This window comes from Petromyzon marinus (genome assembly GCF_048934315.1).
Source record: "Petromyzon marinus isolate PM22_M1 ecotype Great Lakes invasive population chromosome 84 unlocalized genomic scaffold, UKy_Petmar_22M1.pri1.0 chr84_unloc.3, whole genome shotgun sequence".
Taxonomy (NCBI): domain Eukaryota; kingdom Metazoa; phylum Chordata; class Hyperoartia; order Petromyzontiformes; family Petromyzontidae; genus Petromyzon; species Petromyzon marinus.
Window position 1 is genome coordinate 1,349,355 of NW_027422640.1, and position 22,983 is coordinate 1,372,337.

Below are 22,983 nucleotides of genomic sequence, written 5' to 3' on the forward strand. Positions count from 1 at the left end.
GTTGGGGTTGACTCATCTCACCATCCTTAATGGGTCGATAAAATCAGCACGACTTTGTGGGGAAATCCAATCAGGTGAAGTCAAGTCAGTTTCATTTGCAAGTCGCCCGGGGTCAGAAAAATAGAAATATCATTAGGCAATGATTGCTACACTGCCACTGTCTACCCAGCTATAAAAATCGCCACACGATATTGAGACTAGAAATCGCTCCCGTCATAGAAAAGTAGAATTATAACCACCACCGGAAGATGGCTGTGAGCAGGAAATAAGCACCACCTCAATGCTTATTTTAGGAACAAATGACTCACTTTAGATATTTCATGAGTTTTACGGCCTGCATCAGTGCATCACACGAATTGTGTGAAAGGTGAGCTGATCACATTGATGGTTATCGTGAGTTGAGCTCATAGACCAATGACAAGTCACCTGGTGAGGAACTCACAATCACAATAACCAACATTGTCTCAGTACAATGTAACACAGGCGTGTCTCGCTTAACCAGCAAAATACGTTCCGTGGAAAATGCTCGATAAGCAAAAACTCGTCGAACAATCATCGTTACCCCATTGACTCTCATGCTAAAAAATGAGCTACTTTCCGCCCCGTAATGTTCCACGCTTGAGAAACCTTATTACCATGAGAAATACAAATCATAATAAGTAATAAAACATCAAACGTAACACTTACCACACATAGAGAACAGTGCTTGCAGGTGCCACAGCTCCCCACACCCAGCACCCCTCCAACCCCCCCTCACCCCTCCCACCAACCCTCCCCTCACCCCCCTACCCCTATCCTTCCTGCTACTACTGGAGTAGATTTCTTGATGCCACTGCTGGCGTCAGGGCCTGAGACTGAGAGAGCGGCAGAGGAGGCGACACGGGGAGCCGGGCCGCGTCTGCGCGTGTCAGGGGCGAGAGACGCGGGCGACTCGACACTTCACAGCGTGGGTGAGTGTGGGGAGTTTGTGGTGCGTGGGGGACGGTGGGTGGTGTGACACTTCACAGCGTGGGTGAGTGTGGGGAGTTTGTAGTGAATGGGGGACGGTGGGTGGTGTGACACTTCACAGCGTGGGTGAGTGTGGGGAGTTTGTGGTGCGTGGGGGACGGTGGGTGGTGTGACACTTCACAGATTGCGTGAGTGTGGGGAGTTTGTGGTGCATGGGGGACGGTGGGTGGTGTGACACTTCACAGCGTGGGTGAGTGTGGGGAGTTTGTGGTGCGTGGGGGACGGTGGGTGGTGTGACACTTCACAGCGTGGGTGAGTGTGGGGAGTTTGTGGTGCGTGGGGGACGGTGGGTGGTGTGACACTTCACAGCGTGGGTGAGTGTGGGGAGTTTGTGGTGCGTGAGGGACGGTGGGTGGTGTGACACTTCACGACGTGGGGGAGTGTGGGGAGTTTGTGGTGCGTGGGGGACGTTGGGTGGTGTGGTCCAGACGATAAACCGCCTGTGTAGTCTACACGGGGTCTTTTTATTTTTGTTAACGAATGTCTCTTTCTTGTGTGTGCAAGATGGTGTAGCACGTGTGAGTGTGTGTGCACGGTGAGCGGTAGAGAGGTCAGCGTGTGTGTAAGATGGTGTAGCACATGTGAGTGTGTGTACACGGTGAGCGGTAGGGAGGTCAGTGTGTGTGTTACTCAAATGAGTACCTGGGGCCAGTGCCGGATTATCCTTGAAGCACAAGTCGCTACAAATGCTGCGGGCCCTGCACTTTCAAGGGCCCCGCGCTAAATGTTTTCAAGCTATCAATTCCGGTTCATTTATTCTGAACTTGCTCTATTACTATAGTACTATACAGTCGACCCTTCTGCATCGCGACTTTCCCTATCGCGGTTTCGATATATCGCGGGGTCGGCATAATAAATTAAATGGGAATTTTTTTTTAGAGTTTCTGGGAGTTTTGCGAAAGCCGCAAACGACACGCGAAGGCCAGCAGACTACACATAAAGGTTTAGTAACTCATAAATTCATAAAATATATGTACAGTACTGCATAATATTAATGTATTTTATCTTTTAACACCATAAATATGGTGTTAAAAGTAAAATGTTGTAAAAAGTTAGTTTGCGAAAAGAAGTGCGGTCCTAAGTGCTGGTTTGGAGGACGCCAAACGTCACGAAAGCTTCAAATCAAGATTGACGCCAAGCGTGTTCACGGCAGCCTCTCGCGTGATATCTTGCAGTGATCTTTGTATCTCGCGTTTCTCGTACATGGAGGTGCTCGCTTCGTTCGCCAAGGGGACCAAACGTTTGCATGCGGTTTTTCCAGATCGTGGGGGGCCTGCTCCCCTAACACCCGTGATGTGGAAGGGTCAACTGTACTGCCTTCAACTTTTATGAACGACTGGGTGTTTAAGGTTAGCGATTTGTCGTATTATCTGGCAGTATAGCAAATGAAAAAAAATATACAATTACTTTACTATGCAAGTTTAAATGTTGTGTTTTAATATTTGTTTTTTTAGGGCCCCTTTTTAACAAATGCTACAGGCCCCACACTAGCTTAATCAGGCGGTCTGGCCTGGTTCTGACCACCGACCCCCTCGTTTACTATTCCGGCTTTCATAGGGGCTCAATAACAGCACCTGCCCAACCAGTCTGTGGAGCTGCATGGGGGATGTTTGTGTTGGAGCTCGTGCTGTAGGCACGAAGGAGGCTCGTGAAGGACGCTGCTCCTGGGCAGTTGGAGGCAGTCGTCCTCCAGCAACAACGGAGGGCAGAGAAGCGACGCTCACAAAAACAAGTGGAGCGCCGGTTGACTAAAAACATCAAGTTGGCACAGTAGGGGGCACAGGTGGTGCATTGTCCACTTATCTCGGTCAGTCGACCCATGGCACCTGGGTCTGCCCAGTGACCTGCCGGCGGGCGTTCGACACTTCACGTTGCCTTAACGTGCACCTAGCCTGGCATAAAGCGTCGTGGGGACGTCACCACCACTTAGTGGCGAATGGCTGTTGTTGTTACTGTATACGTAGAAGACGCGTGACCATGGATCCTCTGTAGGGAGTACGCGTCTGCTGTGGGTAGCGTGGAGCTGCATGACCGGACACCGACGCAGCGATTCCCATAGCGAGTCACAAGATACGCGTTGGAAAGCAATCGCGCTCAAGCTGGGTGGATGAAGCGAGCACCACCATAGTGTACTTGGCTTGTATGTTCAGTCGTGATTCATCGTTTTAATCCATTGTATCTCACACCTGCCCACTTTGTTTTGGCAAAACTTAAAATATCTCTGTTTTCCTTAATGGCACTTGCATTTTTTTAATTTTAGAAAACCTTTCACCTGCAAATTCTATTGATATTGAATGTCTCATGCGCAAACATGCCTAGGGCATCAGGGGTGGAACAGTTGCACAGTGCTTGGCGCACTGCACTACGATCCCTTGCCTTTGGATTAAATCAGAGGCGATTGACAAACGAATCAGTCTTGGCCCCCTCGCTTCACCAGCCTGCGCTTTCCAGCGTGGTAAAGTAAAGCAAAGCAAAAAAAACACACGACCGACAGCGCTTAGGGTGCCCATTATCCAGCAGGGCTTTACTTTATCATCATATCCTGGTCTGGTTGTGGATTTGATTATTTTTCTTTAGTTGTCTCTGATGCATATACGACTTTGTGAGATGTTTCCTCCTTCATTATGGTGTTATTCAATGCGTCTCTGTGCTGGGCGGGTTGGTTGGATTTGGCGTTTGTCACGTGAGGTTCAATACAAAAAAAAATATTTTAATTATCAGGTAAAATCCACTGAGCTATTCGCATTTTCAGAAGCGACCTGGCTACACATGACAGCTCAACGAAGTGGCTTGTCACGTGTAAATTTATAACTGCCAAAATACAAAACACATGTTTATAAATGTGGAGGGAAAAACCGGAGGACCCAGAAAAAAATCTATGCGACCACGGGGAGAACTTGCAAACTCCGAATATGCAGGTGTCAGGGTTGGGATTGAACCCATGGTCTGCTCCATACGAGGCAATGGAGATAATATTTCGCCACCGCGGCGCCCCATATTAATCTGACGCGGTATACTGGTACAGCGCCTGGTGGTCTTGGTCACTTTACTGCCCTTTGCATCACCGTAATATATAGTCAATCGTTTTTTTACAGAAAAAATGTCGATTTAAAAGTAACGGTTTTTGTTGCTGACTCAATTGACTCCCACCTCCCTATTTACAGACATTGTCAATGGGGGCTGAAGTCTGTTACTCGTGCCCAGTCAGTCAAGTGAGGGAACGACCAACCCCCACTGTCCCCTTCATCCCATGGTGTTGCCTATGAGACTCATTCCCACGTAGAAGCCTGAGTTTACATGAAGTTATACTGGAGTGGAACCCACCTCGCTGTAAATGTTTGAATGCAATTAAAAACTCGCTTTTTATCAAGGTTGCCAAGCAACTGGGAGTCTTGTCTTTCATAGTACAGTACTCGATTTGTTCTGTTTCGCCTGTTTTGTTGGTAAAGCTACGGTCTTATTTATGATCCCTCCACTGACTCCCAATTCATTTGTGAATCAAATTACAAGATCGCCCTCGCCATCTTGAAAATACTCACTGATCTCACTTCTACCTGCCACCCCCTATCATGGGTCCCCGTGGTGGCGAGATGTTAATTCCCTAGCCTGGTATGGAGGAGGTCGTGGAGTCGGTCCTGACCCTGATGCCTGTTGTATATTCCCACAGTTTATTGGTTTTTAGTCTGATCTGCTCGTCCCCTGAGTCAAGGTGATGGCACGCCTTCACGCCTTTGCTAGTTTTTGCTTTTTCTCCACGAGCCAGTCCATTATGGGGTGGGTGTTCTCGGCAAAGTTTTTGTTTACAGCCTTGGTGATGGTGTCCCTGGTTTTTAGCTACCTGTAGAAGTGTGACTGCGGGATATCTTGTCGTGCCTGTATCAGATGGAAAGAATACATTTAATCTTCTTGGGTCAACAGGTCCCTGATCTTATCAATACCAGCAGCTTTTCCCTGCTGGCTAATTAATTACTTTACCCTCTATTTTAACGGATGCAGAGAGAGAAAGAACGGGATCTGTCTATTTCTGCAGACTCGGAGGATGATGGCAACGGTCCAGAGCGGCTTGAGGCCCCGTGGATTATCTTTGATGGGGGGGGGGGGGGGGCGAGAGAACAATTCTGGCAAGCTACCAGGGGCTGATGGAACATGCTTCCCACTTATTCCATATCACCCTCTTTTCCGAGTTTATCCAGCGGTTGATGTTCAGTTTTATCTTTAATGGTTATGTGATGAAGAATCTAATTACAAATCTCAGAGCATAGATGCAGAGAATCACATGGCAGAGAATGGCAGCACAAGAGTTTTCACCGACCATCTTCTGGAAACCCCTTGGGGTGGACTCACTATCCGTACCCACGAGGAACCACACTGCCCTACACTCTCTGTTGTGAAATGGGTACTCATCACATGATGGTTAAAACCCGTTATAATATTTTCTATATAATACATGATGATATAATTTCCCCGAGGTTAATCATCAAAGTGAGAGTGGTGTTGCAGGAGATATTGCGCTGAGCATGAACCTCGTCACATGAGTTTGATTCCCTGCCATGGTGAATGTCAGTGGCAGGTGTTATCTAAATCATTCCTGCTTTCCCGCTCAACAATCCACACGTTGAATTATGGTCAAGAAACATCCACGACTTTAAAAACACGTGGACTCCTGCATTAGTTTATATATAAAAGGCAAAGTAATGATTGTGTGTCTGTTCAAAATGTTTAGCGTACTTCCCGACATGCAACAAACTTGAAATTTGCCATGTCGGTACTTTCCAAACTGTACACCATGCAGAAATTATAAAAAAAATCACATTGAAATGGCCGAGTGATTAGCTTGTAACTGGTCACAGAAATCACTCAGCTATTTCAATGCTAAATTCTATGCTAATTCCTTTGTCAAGGGGTGCCTCTGCGGATGTGTATGCTTTAACTTAGCTATTTCAATGCTAAATTCTATGCTAATTCCTTTGTCAAGGGGTGCCTCTGCGGATGTGTATGCTTTAACTCTAACATAGCCATTTCTGTGACCAGTCACAAGCTAATCACTCGGCCATTTCAATGCTAAATTATATGCTAATTCCTTTGTCAAGGCGCTTTGTTTCTTCTGACACAGCTTAAAGGTCGTGATCTGAACGTGGCTTTTTTCACTCCAGCGCTGTCCTACCAGACAGTCTCGTCCCTTCACCTGATGAAGGCCACTTGTGTTGTGGCCGAAACGTCGTGAGAATATTATTGTGTTATTTTATTTTATCAATTTATTATTTTATTCTCATTCTACGTGACTTTACCGAAAGAACCAAAGAACAATACTGTACTCGTTTTTTTCTGTTGCCTGTTTTGTTAATTGGTAAAGTTGTGATCGTGTTTGATCCCTCCACTGGTACCCGATTCATTTCTGCATCAAGCACAATATCCCCTTTACTGTCTTCAAGATCATCCATGGATCCTGCTTGCCTCTCCCATCGTCTCATTCCCCTCCCAACGCTCTCCTATATCGTCCCTACCATCTCGCTTTACTCCCCTTGACTCATTCTACGCCCATCAACCAAGGCTTCCTGTTGAAACTTCCAGTCAACCTTGACTCATTGGGAGGTCACTCATTCCCTTTTCTTTTGATGTAATTCTTTGGGCCTGTGTCTTACTATCCACAGATTTTTTTTCCTGCGATTATCACGTCTGTTCTCTCTTTATAAAGGTAGGCTGCATGTACACCTTGTTCCCAATGGTGATCTTATCTCAGTGGTGTGCATAGCACTGTAAATGCAGTCTAATTGGTTATTTTTCATTTCGCAGCCTCTACTTCCCTACCATTCCCGTCTCATCTCGTACAATTTGACTGCTCAGCAGATAATTTCAGTCATACCACACTTTTTTCGTCAAGACTTGCTTGAGGCAAATATAAGTATGGTCCAACAACTTCTACGACTGACACGGCACGAGTAAGACTGCCTGCAGTCCAACCAAAAAGGCTTCATCGTTGCAAGCTGGTGTCATGCCTGCCCTCCACACGTGTTAAAAGATCCTTCCCAACTATGTGATGATAGGTGAGCCTCTGGGCATCAGCATTTCTGCTCTGATATTGCAAATGTTGGATACTTTGATTTTTTTTTTCATTTTTCTTAGGGCACCCCTCACTTTTTCTTCAAATGGCTCAATGCAGAAGGTGTAGGGTCTTTGGTTGCTGTGGCTTGCATGAGCTCTTCAGAGGGATATGACGAAGAGTGATTCTGCATTTGGGAGCATAATTACTTCTAGCATGCTACTGCTGAGGAGTTTGCCACTGGCATTTGTAATTGCGCAGGAAACATTGAAGTAGGCTCCCCTGAGCTGACTGAAGTTTGCAAAATCATCCTTGATTTGACTTAGAGAGTTATCATTCCACTGCTGCAGATTTTCCATCAGGCCCCCTCTGGTCATGCCAGATCTGAGTTTTGCATTGCCTTCTTAGGTCTTTGTAGTCCTCTATGGGCCCTTGTACCAGTTTTTACGTTCTTTATTTCAATTAAACACCACGTTTAATCACTACCGTATTTTCCCGCATATAGCCCGCATACGCATATAACCCGCAAACGCATATACCCCGCAAAAATAGCGTTTTGTGTAAAACAAATTTCAGATTGCCCGCACCTCCATATACCCCGCATGCATTAATATCTTTAACGTCGTTACCACAGCTTAATTTCATCATATTAATACGAAGTTTACATTTGTAATATATTCCACTATCAATTGTAAACATTAAAATCATAAAGTGCACAAAGACAACAAACTAACCGGAAACGAGTGAACTTAAAACAGTAAATAAGTAACAAAAGTAAATATCCAATAAGTAAGTAACACATAACTGGTAGATTAGTACAGTTTTAGCACTGGTAGATTGCGCACTGCACAAACAATAGCGGCACTGCGGTGACGCCATTGCCTCCTCCCAGCGCTCCCGTCACTACCACAGATCTTGCTCCGCAACCACCCCAACCCCCCACCTCTCTCTCCCCCCTGCGCTCCAGTCACTACCACAGATCTTGCTCTGCAGCCACCCCAACCCCCCAGCTCTCCCGTCACTACCACAGATCTTGCTCTGCAGCCACCCCTAACTCCCCACCTCTCTCTCCCCCAATCTCTCCCGTCGCCGGTAAACAAAGTGCGCCCACTTCAAACATTGTAATTTCATTGTACAAACAATTCGAATCATTAAAACGTGATAACACGTGCAATTTTAGTGTGAGTGGTTTATTCAGCAGTGCTTTAATCAAAGGTAAGTGTTGCATAGTGGATAGTCCTACCACGAAATTTTTTTTACGAGTTATGACGTCTCACGTGTAAAAAATGTTTGGGATAGCCCGCACCTCCATACACCCCGAAGGGTCTTGTTTTGTTTGGAAAAAGTGGTATACCCCGCGGGTTATATGCGGGAAAATACGGTAATTCATCCCTTCTGAAAATTGCAATGGGTTCTTGGGCAGGTCTTGGAGGCGTTGTTTACATAATCTTGAAATTGGTCCCTATCTGTCGGTTCCTCATTAGACAGGAGCGTGTGTTACCACTACCCAGCTCCACATTACAACCATCCCCACCATAAGAATTATATCCAGTATTAGCTGGAGAAGATTTTGTTGAACTTCGAGCATTTTACTAGGAAATAGGGTTTACATTCATCCACACAAAAAACAAAGCACCTGCCTGTGTATTCTGTCATCGCATTATCCCGTCCCTCCACTTCCCATGAGTGGTGGGGCAGTTTTGGACAGAGCGGAACATTTTTCCATACCTCGAAAGGGTGCTTATGACCAGCTCCAGCTGAGCAGCAGAGGTCATGCTCCGAATCAGTTTAACATAATTATCTCAGCTGCATAACGCACTGAAAACTGCATGGCCTGTCGCTCCACATAAATCTCTGGGTCTTCTCAGCCAGATATCCCCTCCCTTCTCTACATTTGAGAAATGTGGATCCCTTTTAAAGGAACATCTACACTGGTTTTGCATATTCAAGTTGTCTACGATCCACCATGGGTCTAACAAACTAGATTATGTGAGCAGCTTAGATCCTTGAAAGATCTGGACAAATTCCCATCAGTCAGATACTAAGGCAGGTGAGGCAGCACTGGCTGGGTCATGTAGCCAAAATGCCCAGTCACTGCATAAACAAACAGCTTCTGTTTGTCCAGATATAAGGGGCTAAACGTTATAGGCAAGAGTTTGACTGCTGTGTAACGGAAGGATGTGGAGCTGCTTGGGCTTGCCAACAGCTCGTACCAGTGGTGTCAAGATCAGCCTCTCTGGAGGAGTAACGGAGGGCGGAGGAGTGATGCTCACAACAACGAGCGTAATGCAGGACGAGTAAAATGCAGCAAGTTGGAACAGTAGGGAGCACAGGTGGAAATTCTGCCAGTCATCCCTGTCAGTCAAACCATGGCACCTTTATCTATCCTGTAACCTGCCCATGAGCCTTCGACAGTCCACATGACCTCAATGTGCACTTAGCCTGGCACAAGCAGTTTTGACGTCACCAATTTTTAGTGGTGAATGGCTGTTATTGTGTATGTATCCACCACTTTCACGTACCATACCGGCCTTCTTAGGTGCTCGCTAGCAGAACTAATCCCAATTATTTGTCAAAAACTTTTTGGGAGAATTTTCTCGTTTGTATCTGCGTATGTTTGTGTACATCGCCTATGTGTGTGTTAGTGGCGAGCCATGCTGCACAACAAACTCAGCCACAGTTATCAATAGCACATGATATCTATACCAGTTTTGGGTCCTCTAGGTTGAGTCTGCATTAAATTAGTACCTGGTACAATAGGTAATCAGTATAATCTATGAGACAAACGTGGCCAGGTGTGGTACTGGCCATTTCTACCCCCATTTGCCGTGCCGGCTTTCAAAGGGGCTCAATAACAGCACTTGCCCCACCAGTCTGTGGAGCTCCATGGGGGATGTTTGTGCTGGAGCTCGTGCTGTAGGCGTAGAAGACGCTCGACTGTTGATCCTCTGTAGGGAACGCGCGTCTGCTGTGTGCAGTGTGGAGTTGCACGAGAGTGAAGCCAACAGAGGTGTTGCACCTTGGGCGTAAACATCAATGGATGTCCATTTGCCAGGTGTCCATTTTTTTCGTAATTCTCGTGGAGATGTGTGCTGTATGAGAGAGAAAGCGACTGAGCCCATGGCCTCCCCCCCTCCCCCCCATTAGAGTGTCTCCTCGTACTATTTGACTGCTCAGCAAATCATACGAACAAAACGTTATTGAATGTGAGGTGAGGATGAAGACAATAAACTAAACGCAAAACTCACTTCTAACGAAATGAGTTTTCAATCAAGTGTATTGCACCAGTGGCTTCCTAATATCAGAAGAACGATCATTTCAGATGGCAGCAGAAGCGCATCTGAAAGCGCGCGATGCAAACAACTGCAGGCCACTGTATGCTCCCTGCTGCCAAAGAATACTATTTGATCAAGCCGTCTCCGCTCGTTACGCAATTATTTGCTAATTTAGCAAAAAATGGGTTTACGTTCAAATTGCTTGTTATGGGGCATTCTCGTAGAAAGAACGCTCATTAAGTCAGACCGGCCTGTATATGTACAGTATACATATTTAGTTTGCAGCGGTGCAATACACACAGCTCAATACACAACGAGTTAAATGTATGAATATCTCAAACTAAATAATGGGTCACTTGGGTTTACGAACATGATGTACAAAACTCGTTATAGTCTCATGCTCTGCGTGCTGTTGTAAATGCACGTGGTGCATGCTCACTGACAAGATGCTGTTATGGAGATGCTTAATTTTTATGGATACTAATTTTAAATGTTAAACTAAGGATCTTTTCATTAATTTCTTATGTAAAACAAATATAGGGAGGCGTTCATCCAGCGGGAGAGACAATGGCTGCTGCTGATGATGTAACGTGCCGCTTATTTTGAAGGATTCCTAAGCGACAGTGTAGGTGGAGATTCAATGGCATAGGAAGATGGCTGCACAGACACCTGGACCACTGCTGTCCTGGATAAGGGATTTATTTAACATAATGAACATCACAGTAACATTGACGCTGCCTCATGTGTGTACTTTAAGTTTTGGCTTCGCCACACAAAAGATCCCTCAGTTTAACACGTAGGCTTTCGCGACCAATATTATTCATAATAAAGGTTTTTTGGGTTAGATCGCGTTTATTTATAAATGTGTCGTAACCCTCCACCACCCGACACGGCCAATCAGCAAAGAAAAGTGTCACGTTGACAAAAGACAAATAATTCACTACTTCAGCCCACCGGTGTGTTGAAGAGTTAATCCACATTTACAGTTTGAGTACGACGTTTCGCTGGTAAATACTTCCAGCATCATCGGGCAATTCGCCAGAATGGTAAAGCCCTCGCTTGCTCCCGGTTTTATATAGTGATGACGTCACTCTTCTGCTCTATATAAAACCGGGAGCAAGCGAGGGCTTTACCATTCTGGCGAATTGCCCGATGATGCTGGAAGTATTTACCAGCGAAACGTCGTACTCAAACTGTAAATGTGGATTAACTCTTCAACACACCGGTGGGCTGAAGTAGTGAATTATTTGTCTTTTGTCAACGTGACACTTTTCTTTGCTGATTGGCCGTGTCGGGTGGTGGAGGGTTACGACACATTTATAAATAAACGCGATCTAACCCAAAAAACCTTTATTATGAACAAAAGATCCCGTTCACTGATATCCGTGAAGCGTATGTGACATCATACTACTGCTAGACAACCTCAGATCACCCTTTACCCATACATTGAGAACATGGGAGTGCCCACTGCATAGGGACCACCCAAGATCAAACCTGGCTCCCACCCTCTGCCGTTCCACCTCCATCATAATCGTCACTCAACGAGAGGTGGCACTTTCCCGATCGTTGCACATTACAGCGCAATTCGCCGTCTGCGTGGCATCACGGTGATAGAGGCATTGAGCGCGTGGTGTCACAAAGCTACTTAATCTGCTAGACTTGTGTGGTGTTTTGTATTAGGTTGACATTTTTTTGTCGTAGTGTTGTGTTCATATGAATGTTCATATGCTTGCGCTGAAGAGTGTTTTGAGATGCCTAAGGTGTTTCGATACTATTTAATGTATTTCCATAAATTAAAATAACAATTTTAAGCTTACATTACAATTTACATAACTCAATGTATTCACAATCAAATACTTAAAGTCACAATTGTACCTAACCGAGACCTCTCAGATTTTAGTAGCAACATTTTATTTTTATAATTATTATTATTTCCTGTACCTGGCTAAAATTACACTACTATGTTTACAGGTGATACGTGGTTTGTTTTCATTTTCTTCAGGTGACTGCATTTGTCGTGATGGCATCAAAAGATCCTGCATATGAGATCATTAGAACCAACAAAGTTAAACTGCAGCAATACCTCCAGGCGAAGTCTTCAGAACTGCTTGACTATTCCTATCAAACAGAGATAGTCCTGGACAGTGAATACGCATCCCTTAAAAGCAAGACTGACCCCATTGTGCGAACACGGGACCTGGTTGACCTGGTGCTCGACAAGGGAGAAGATGTGTGCATAAGATTCCTTAAAGCCGTGCTGGTGCCGCTGAGATCCGAGATCCCACCCTTGAATCAGTGGATCTCACAGAATGAGCAGCAGCTCAACGTTATGGGTGTCGATCTGAGCAGAACTGCGGCTAAAGCCATCCCTGGAGCAGCTTCACGTGAGTGATGCTAAATTTCACATATCCATTTGCATGTCTCTTGCAAGTTTAAGCGAAGGAATTGCTTTGAACTGATATCAATTGCCATTTGATATTCGCAAACTGCACCACTCTTGCATAATAACATCCCACTCAGGAGGAGGACATTCATATTCCATTCCATCGCAGGGTATGTACAAAGGATCAGCAATTTGGAGGAAAGGATGGATGGATAATGGAAATGTGTGTCAGTATCAAAACATTACATCCACACTGGACCCCAACATTCCTGAATTTCTGTCCTATCCTACACCTCCCTTTCCTTGCAAGAGACTTAAACATGGTGATTTTCTCTCACCTCTTCAGACACAGACATTTTATTTGAGCTGGAAGAATGTAATGAGCTATGAAGCTCTCTTTCAAGTGTCAAGCCCAAGATGGTTGGCCATGGCAGCAAACCCATCAGCTGCCATGGTCTCCATGACTTCGTATAATCTGGATTCCACCAAGGCCATGTCGCTGAAACTGTTCCTCTATGCAGGGTGATTGACCACCTCTCTTAAATTATGGAAGCTGCTTCTAGTTCTGGACTTTTGGGCTGCTTTGCATACCACACCACTCCATCCTCTTGAATCGGCATGGCTACGCAGGCATCTCTCACACACTTCCCCACTGCTTCTGCTTCACCCTCTAAAAAGTGAGCCCTATTTTTACAAGGACTGCCTTCCGTTCAGAAGCCCCAATTCTATGATGTTCCACATGGCTCCGTCCTTGGCTATCTGCTCTTCTCAGTACAATGTCTCCTCCTTTGTGGACATTTTTTATTCCTATTTTTTTATATTGACTATCTATCACTGCTATGTCTAATGACACCCAGCCTTTTATTGCCATTGACTCATGAAATGGAACCTACTCTGTCCTCTTAACTCTTGAAAAAAAAATTGATACTCCTGTAATAACACACTTCGACGACAATCTGTCTATGTCATATTTATTTATTTCTCGCCGCTGGACAGCTCCGCGTTCTCCCACGCTATCACCGTCACTCCGCGTTGCACGGCGTGAGTTGGCATCCTCCGCGCACGCTCGCTTACTCTTCCCGCTCCCGCGCACCGCTGGCAGACGGCACACAGGGAGACCGCCTCCGGACCGCGTCACCAAGCCCCGCCTCTAGCCACGCCCCCTTGCGAACCTTCTAGATAGTACCCCACTAGCACCCTCGGGCTCTGCCCTTGAGCTCTGGCCCACATAATCCCTTTCACCCGATTGGCTTAGAGGCTGAAGCGGCGAAGCCTATCCCACCGATTGGCGACCGTCATTGTACGATCGCATTATACTCCTACTGATACTCCTGCTGTTATGGAGTGACTCATGTAGCCAGCTATGGCTGCAAAGTTTGGTAGTACATGTTATGTATATCGTTTATTGTTAAATTTCAATCATCTTCTTTGGTTCTTTCGGTAAAGTCACGTAGAATGAGAATAAAATAATAAATTGATAAAATAAAATAACACAATAATATTCTCACGACGTTTTGGCCACAACACAAGCGGCCTTCATCAGGTGAAGGGAGCGAGACTGTCTGGTAGGACAGCGCTGGAGTGAGAGAGCCACGTTCAGATCACGGTTTTTAAGCTGTGTGAGAGGAACAAAGAGCCTTGACGAAGGAATTAGCATAAAATTTAGCATTGAAAAGGCTGAATGATTAGCTTGTGACTGGTCACAGAAATAGCTATGTTAAAAGTTAAAGCATACACATCCGCAGAGGCACCCATTGTTAAAATGAATTAGCATAGAATTTAGCATTGAAATAGCTAAATTAAGGCATTCGCTTGTAACTGCTACAGAAATAGTTACGTTGAAGTCAGAGCATACACATTCACCGAGGCACTTAGTACAAATCAAAACAGGAGAATTTAGCATTGAAATAACTAGGCGAATTTAGCATTGAAATAACTGGGTGATTTGCTGGTGACTGGTCACAGAATACTATATACTATATAGTGAACCAATAAAAACTAAAATATAAATTACCTTCATGTTATCAATAAACTCTATATTCTCCAATCAGCTAAGCTACCAACCATAAGTCGTTATATATCACAATGCTATATGGCGAAAAAATGGGTGGATTCTTACCCTCAAATTTCCGTACCACGGATAGTTACGGGCCCCGTTCAGACGGACGAGTTCGTCCATGGTCGGAACAGAGGAGGTGGAGAGACACAGCTGCGAAGCCCTAGTATACTCCATGTTGTAAACCATACCATTAACCGTGGTGTGAGAGAGGTATTAAGAGGCAATGCTGGCGAAAGAGCTGCGGTCTGAAGGTCATCGTAAAATTACAATTAATTAAGAACAGAAATGATTTAACACATCTTTCCAGTGGTTACTAAGCCTGAATCCATCTTCTCGGTTGAAATTGTCTCTGTGCTTGTATATGTGAATGGCCTCATGAACGAATCTCTCATGGTAGCCAGTTGGTTTGCAAAGAACCTCCGTCTTGGAGAAGTCAATGTCATGTGAGCCCACTGAATTGTAACAGTGATCTGCCACGGCAGAGGAGTTCGTCTTACCATGTTTCAAGTCTGCTTTATGTTCGCGGATGCGGTCCGAGATATGTCTTTTGGTTTCTCCAATGTAGCTACTACCACAGAGGCACTTTAGTTTGTAAACGCCCGGGTACTGTATGTCTGGAAGAGCATCTTTTACAGATGGAACTAAATCACGGATTTTGTGTACTGTGTTGAATCGGACCTGGATCTTGTGTTTATTCAGGATTTTGGAGATCTTTTTAGTGACCCCTGCAATGTAGGGTAAGGTGATGGTTTTGAGTGGCTCCACAAGAGGATCCTTCTTCATGACTGGAGTGATGGCTTTGCGGATTGTGTAGTCGGAGTAGCCATTAGCCCTGAGAGCCTGGTGTACGTGCTTGAGTTCACTGGTAATGTGTTCCTGGTCGGAAATGCATTGGGCTCTATGGTATAGAGTCTTGATGAGGCAGTTCTTCTGGGATGGATGGTGGTGGGAATCCGGTTTCAAGTAAGCATCTGTATGGGTAGCTTTCCTGTAGACAGAGTGGCTCATTGAACCATCATGTCTCCTTTTAATTAAGACATCCAGAAGATGAATCATTGCAGTCACGAAAGCTTTAAATCGAAATTTCAATCAGTTTCTATGATCAGTGTTACATTGCTTTTATTGCTTTATTTTGGTGATTTCGAAAACGTTTCGGTTTAGCCATATTTGTTTGTTGTAGTACAGCGTTAGACTGATAACTTTAATCTAAATTGTCTTATGGTTGTTATTGTTTGACTTGCATCCCACTAGGATGTTTGCACACAGCATTGATATACGGTGCTTTTTCTGGAAGACTTTGCTGTTTGTTCCTGGATTTTTCTGTTTGCGCGTAGTCACTTTAAGATGTTTCTTGTTCCTGTCTTTGTTGCGGTTGCACCCACTTCAAGAGCCAAATGGCTCACAGGGCTATACCAAATAAATGAAACTGAAACTGGATTGGTTATAATTCACTCCAGATTAAACGTCAAATTTGTAGCCCTCGTCATTTTGGAAAAAAGTCCATTGGAGATAATGACTCCGAGTATATGATTCCCGAGAGATTAAAATAACATCAGATACAGAGGGATCACGCTACCCATGGTCACCATTGCCCAAGTGGTGAGCCACTGGGTTCAATGTTTCCTTGGAAAGCTGATGGAAGTTATTGAGCAAATTTGTCATTGCAAATAGACACTCTCCACAATGTAGTGGCTGCCACAGTGTTTGGTGATGATGCAGTAGCCATATTAGTTGAAGTTCAAGTGAACCTACGATGCATCACGTGGGATGCTACGAGTTCTGTAATTCATGGTGGCTGTTGTTGTGGAGGTGAAAGCACTTCATCTTCTCTGCTGTTAGGACCGTGGCTGGTGTACTGCACTCCACCAGAGTGTAGTCCCATTGCTACATGATGTAGGCCAGCTTGAGATGGAAGAGGAAACACAGCCCCAATACCAGTGAAATATAAAAAGTAAAATTCAACATCCTAAACAACAAAAAGCTATAATTGTAGGACAAGGCCGCAGTGAATTTTACATACAGATTGATAGAATTAGGTTGTGATGATGCTGATGTACACGGTAATGCTAAATGTGGTGGTACTATCTTGTTTCACATGCAAAACACACAAGACAAGTGGTGGTAACATTTTAGTTAAGATGATTTTTTTTTACAAAGGTACAGTGTTTATAAAAATTGCATATGTACAATACACATCGTGAAAGCTTCCACACAATAATCCGTGATGTACATGATGTTGCTGCATTATCCATGGTGAACAAATACGCTACGCTTTTTTAATGTAGTTTCTTTTAAACATATTTGTCTGCTATAGGAATGTTTGTTTTAGTGTAAGTAAAACTAATTTGGTCGTTTAATTATTTGTTTTATTTAGATAAGCCTGGTGATGATTACAGAGAATTCTTGCTGAAGCTGACGTCATTGACACAAGACTACGATGCACGACCTGGAGAACCTGCAGTGTTTTTGCTGGAGAGGATGGTGAACCCAATTCTGGTTCCCTATTACAGCCAGCAAGAAACCAAGGAGCACGAGTTACTAGCGAGAGGAAAACAGCACGAGGAAATGATAGAGAGAGCACAGAGAGAAGGGATGACTTACAAGAAGCTCTTTGATCCCGTTGAATCCATTGGGGGAAAAAAACACCCCCGACTGGTTATTGTAGTGGGGACTCCAGGCAGCGGTAAAACCATGTTGAGCAAATTTATTGTGCACAGCCTGCTGTCAGGTGAGAGAGTGTTTGCACAATGCTTTGATCACATTGTGCTCATAACGTTCAGGGAGATAAATGATGTTGGAGAGATGTCACTAGCGGAGCTATTTTCTGTGCTGCACTCATGTTTGGGAAACAAAGCGGATGAGGTTTTCGCAAACCAAAAGAGAACCCTTTTTGTTATGGATGGGTTGGACGAGTTTGGAAAGTGCCTTCACTATGCCAATGCTTGCACTGATCCACGTAAGACGGCAACAGTAGAAGCTATCATTGCTGCCCTAGTGAATGGAAACCTCTTACCCAATGCCACGGTCTTGATAACGACCAGACCCATTGCAATGGAGCAGCTGAGGAAAGTGAATGTTGATCGAGCTGTTGAAATCATTGGGTTTTCCAACGAAGATAAAATAGCATTCTTTAACACATTTTACCAAGATAGGAGTCTAGCAGAAAGGGCACTCAAGCTCCTGCAGGAAAATGAAACAGTGAATACATTGTCCCAGAACCCTTCATTCTGCCATATAGCAGCCATTACACTGAAGGAACATTTACAAAAGTCTGATCATTCTGAGATTATCCTCAAATCAATGACCGACCTCTTCACACAATACGTGTTTGGGCTAATAGAACACCATGGACGTGGCAGCCACGGAACCAAGGAAACCTTATCGTCTCTTGCCAATATGGCTCTGAAGGGGGTTCAGCAAAACATCCAGATGTTCAGCCAAAAAGATCTAGAAGAGTGTTTTGTTAGCTCTTCTGAACTCGGAAGTACATTCATCAACAAAGTGTTCACATGCGAGGGCATTAAACAAGGGAGTTGCTATTCATTTTCACACTTGACAATGCAGGAATTCTTTGCAGCGATAGCCGTGCATCTGTCACATTCAACACGGCCAGTAAGTGACGTCATCAAGGCTATTGAGGACAGCAAAGATGGGAGGTTTGATGTGTTTCAGAGGTTTTTTTGTGGACTAGCATCAAGCACTCCATGGAACTTCTTTGAGGGTATCTTGGATCCTCCATCTGCAGATTCTCAAAAGGAAATAATCGAGTGGCTCAATCACAGCATGAAGACTCAGATGGTTGACAAACACAGGCTCATCAGTCTCCTGCACTGTGTGCACGAGCTGCAAGACCGCAAATCCCTCAATGATGCCACTCGGTCCATGACTAAGATAGACCTGTCATGCACAAAGCTGTCCCTGCCAGACTGCGCTGCCCTCTCCTGGATCTTGATGCATCGAGAAGAACCTATGGAGACACTCAACCTGTGGGGCTGCGGCATCGGCACCGAGGAAATGAAGAGACTCCAGCGTGGACTGCACAGATGTAAAGAGCTAGTGTAAGACTGACACACCTCGCATTCACTACTTCACAAATTGTGCACGCATATGTATGTGTGGGTGTGTGTGATATTAACTCGTCTTCAAATGAGTAGCAGGTGCGTTGTGTAAAACATTGCTACTCGGGAGACAACGGCGGCCGGGCACGATGCTGGTCACCGACGCCATCATATGCCATACTCATGTCATGTAAACACTCGGTCTTGCGTAGCCCATGCATGAATACAACTTGTGACGAAATTATTCCCCTTGCCACTGCCATCATTGTCCTCACTCCTCACTTCACTCCTCTCCCCGCACTCCACGCTCACCCATTTCCTTATACCTCCCATTAACCCCCCCCAATTTGCTCCTGCCTTCACTTTTCCCATAACCCCACCCGTCCCTTGCCCATCTCTTCACTCTGCCCCCATACTCACGCCCACTCATTCATAGAGGGATAATGTTTGGTGAGTGAATGCGTGCCTGCTTGAGTTGGTGGGTGACTTGGGGGATGGATCGATGAGTGAGTATGTTGAGTTAGGTGATGATGTGAGTGAGTAGGTGGGTCAGTGCTGTGTGAGTGGTTTGGTAAATGAGATAATTAATGTGAGTGGGTGAGTAAATGTATACTGAGTAGGTGGGTCCACAGTGAATGCTGCACTCACTGTACATTAAAGTACAGAAGGAAGAAAAGTTATGCATATGGGTGGCTGCTGTAACGCTTTCCATCATCTTCAGCAACATTTAATTCGCAATAATTATAGCCCTCACACTAGGCGCAGGAAGTGAGGTGACCGTAGGCCACATTTAGAAAATGGAGCCCTGATAGCGACTCTGCGGTGGAGAGTGAGGGTAACGGTTTGATTCACGTGGCCGATTCAAGTCCCTTGTTTACAGTGGACCATGGTCAGTTATGGTGCCCCCACTACAGAGACAGCTGATATGTAATGGGTGTCATTCTTAGTTGTAAAGCATTAAAGAGACAGATATCCCCCAAGTACCCCATACAAACTGTTGGGGAAAGTGAAGCCCGTGACAGAGAACAAGCACACACAACTACACTGCACTTTAGAGCACAAAGACAATCTCCCCGTGGAGCCTGCATACACTTTTGAGGCAAGTGCTGATCACACTTCCCTGACTAGCACTGTCCTTGGCTGTCTTTCTCTCCCCATTGCTGATGTTTACACACCATACCAGGTACTCATTTAAGGCTCAGGCACCATAGAGGACTTCCAGGACCAGATTTTTTTTTATCACTCACCACTGATGCTGTTACCAGATATTGAACCCAGGTCACTTAGTAATGGAATGGTGCCAAGGACTTCCCCACAATTTCCATAACCACATTCAAATACGCAATGAAAGACACTCGTATATACACACACAGACATGTACACAGTGTACATATAAACTCACACACTCCTACACATGTACAAGTAAAGCCTTTGGTAACTCCACTGCTGGATAAAGCACTCCCACACCATGCAGGTCTTGGGGGTTATTTGACCATACATCACCACTCAAGTCAGTGTGGGTTGGTGTAGAGCATAGAGATGAATGTTGTTCCATTACCATAACGCAGCTCCGCAGGCTACAATAACTGTTGTTATGCATGTTAGTCACGGGTAGAAGTAGAAGCACCATCCAGGCTCGATACTTTATAGATTTTCAGATTTATTAGATCTTACATGTACACTAATATACACACTTTCATATATGAATACACACACTCACATGTACATAAACACTAATATCCATATACACGTATATTTGCACATTGCTACACACTCACACACACACTTATACACACCCCTGTTTGAGTCTGCAGTTTTAATGTGACAGTATTTTTTTACGTTAAAATAAATGCAAGCAATCTTCATATAATAAGGATTAGCATTCATAAGGCTCAATTCGTCCAGTGATCTGATTGCGCCATAGACAAAATTAGTTAATATACGCATGTATGTGCAGGCAGTCCCAGGTTTATAGAAATCCGAATTTACGGAAATGCAACCATAAATAATGTAAAAAAAACTCAACGTGTGGAAATGTTAGTGTTAGTTACATAAGTGTAACTAGTGCAGCGCGTTGAGGTTGCATATTAATACTGCGGAGCGAGGCCTAAGCCCCGCCTCAACCAAAATGTCGCCTTCACCGAGCCCGAGCTTCACGAGGATTAAGGTATTTTTTATTGTATTATATAATTATTTTCCTTTTGTAGCATTACGTATTTGCTTGTTTTCTATGCTGAGAACTATATATTCCCATGTTTCTATTGCTGGTTTTCATTTTAAGTTCATTTCTTGAGTTATTTACTTTAATTACTGTGTGTGTGTATGTAGGTGTGTAGACGAGGTAAAACAACCCCCTACCTCCGCGTGGTGTCGGACGGGCAACGCTGTCATGGACAGTGCTGTGGGGGGGAGGGCCAATTCCGATTGGCCTTTCCTCTCTTGGTGTCAGTGACCACCACAGCGGCTAAATGGGGGGGGCTGGACAGGTGTGAGGGGCTGGTAACCCCCCCACCTTCATTTAACTACCACGAAACTACGACCGAAATTTTTTACGAACAAGCTTGTGCCGGAGTCCCCGGGGGGACAGGCGTCTATGACGTCTCCTGGCCAAACCCCATTTGGCGGAGCCAGGAGATTGAATCTTTACCCTCGGGGCTCCTCCAGAAACAAAAAATGCCACTATGGATGGCCACATGGAATGTTTGAATGCTCACTGCTAAGGAGAGGCTGCCACTCCTTTGTCAGGAGCTGGACCAGTACTGCCTGGATCTCTGTGGTATTCAGGAGGTCCGGTGACCGGCTCTGGTTTCTGCCACCATGAGGGGTGGGCAGTCCTATACTCGGGGCAGGAGACTGCCAACCAACAGGGAGTGGCTCTTCTTCCGGACAAAAGAATTAAGGGGGCGTGGGAGCGTGGTGGTGAGGGGTGGGATGCTGTAAGCCCCAGGCTATTTTGGGCTCGCCTTCCCATCAACCGGAGGCGAGGAGTGGTGGTCGTAGTTACTTATGCCCCCACTGAAGACGAACATCCGTGGAGGGATGCAGGCAAGGCTGATGAGTCAGATGCCTTCTATGACCTCCTGTCACAGGTGCTAGCTAAGTGACCCCTTGGGATGGAGTCATCTTGTTAGGTGACTTTAATGCCTGAGTTGGTCATGATGCTGGCACCTGGTCTGGAGCAATTGGAAGGCATGGGCCAGATCAGCTCAATAACAACGGTAGGAGGCTGCTAGATTCTTGTAAAGCTTGTAATTACCAACACGCTGTTCCGTTATCGGCACATCCATACAACATCATGGATGCATGCCGAGTCCAAGCAAGAACATCTGCTGGACTACGTAGTGACAGAACAGTGGATGCGGGCCCATGTCCTTGACACCAGGACCTACCGTGGAGCTGATCTACCCTCTGACCATCGACTAGTCATCTGTACGATGCGCCTTCCATTATTCCACTCCGGTGGTGGGTGTACACCCAGGACCCCATTCCAATCTAAGGTGGCCTGGTCTCAGCTAGCTGATGAAAGTTGCATCGCTTGTGGCAGGGGTTGGCATCGTCCCCCATTCCTGCAGATGTCGAAGGTAAATAGGTGAGATTTAGGACTGTGACTCAGGCAGCTGCAATGGCTGCTTTGGATACATGGTCCAGACCTCCCCAGAGACCCTGGCTGACAGAGGAGGTGTTCAAGCTGGCTGAGAAAAAGCCACAGGCCCACTCTCATTGGCTACAGCATCCCACGTCGGAGAATGAGGAGGCTTACCGCAGCCTTCGCTCGGAGGTTCGGAGAGCTGTGAGGCACTGCAAGGATGGGTGGTGGTCGCGGGTTGCTGAGGAGAAGTAATCTGCCTCAATGGCCCATGATCACAAATCCATATTTAATTCCATCAAAAAAGTAACCTGCAGCGCCACACTTATTACCAACATTAGGGGAAAAAACAGTGATCCAATCTCCGACCACCAAGAACAGGTTTTCAGATTTGCTGAGCATTTCTGTGAAGTCCTGGGGGAGGGGAAATCCCTCCACATGGAAAACATCGTGGGACAAAGTGGGGATGACCCTGTTGAGGCTGCGGTGCCTCAAATATTGGAAGAGGAAGTCACCCCCTGTCAGTGGCTGTCTGAGGTGCCATCTGTTGAGGAAGTACTGAAGGCGATCCAGA

At 45.4% G+C, this 22,983-nt stretch overlaps 1 protein-coding gene across 1 annotated transcript in view; it reads left to right on the forward strand.

Moving 5' to 3' along the window:
• The first annotated feature begins 871 nt into the window (after positions 1-871).
• The window catches only part of LOC142908438 (NACHT, LRR and PYD domains-containing protein 3-like), a 44,690-nt gene continuing 22,578 nt past the window's right edge, over positions 872-22,983 (forward strand). The window contains exons 1-3 of the mRNA XM_076059145.1: positions 872-950; positions 12,326-12,707; positions 17,140-18,823. Of these exons, the coding sequence (XP_075915260.1) occupies positions 12,344-12,707; positions 17,140-18,823 (2,048 nt within the window). The 5' untranslated portion in view covers positions 872-950; positions 12,326-12,343. The remainder of the gene's footprint in view (positions 951-12,325; positions 12,708-17,139; positions 18,824-22,983) is intronic.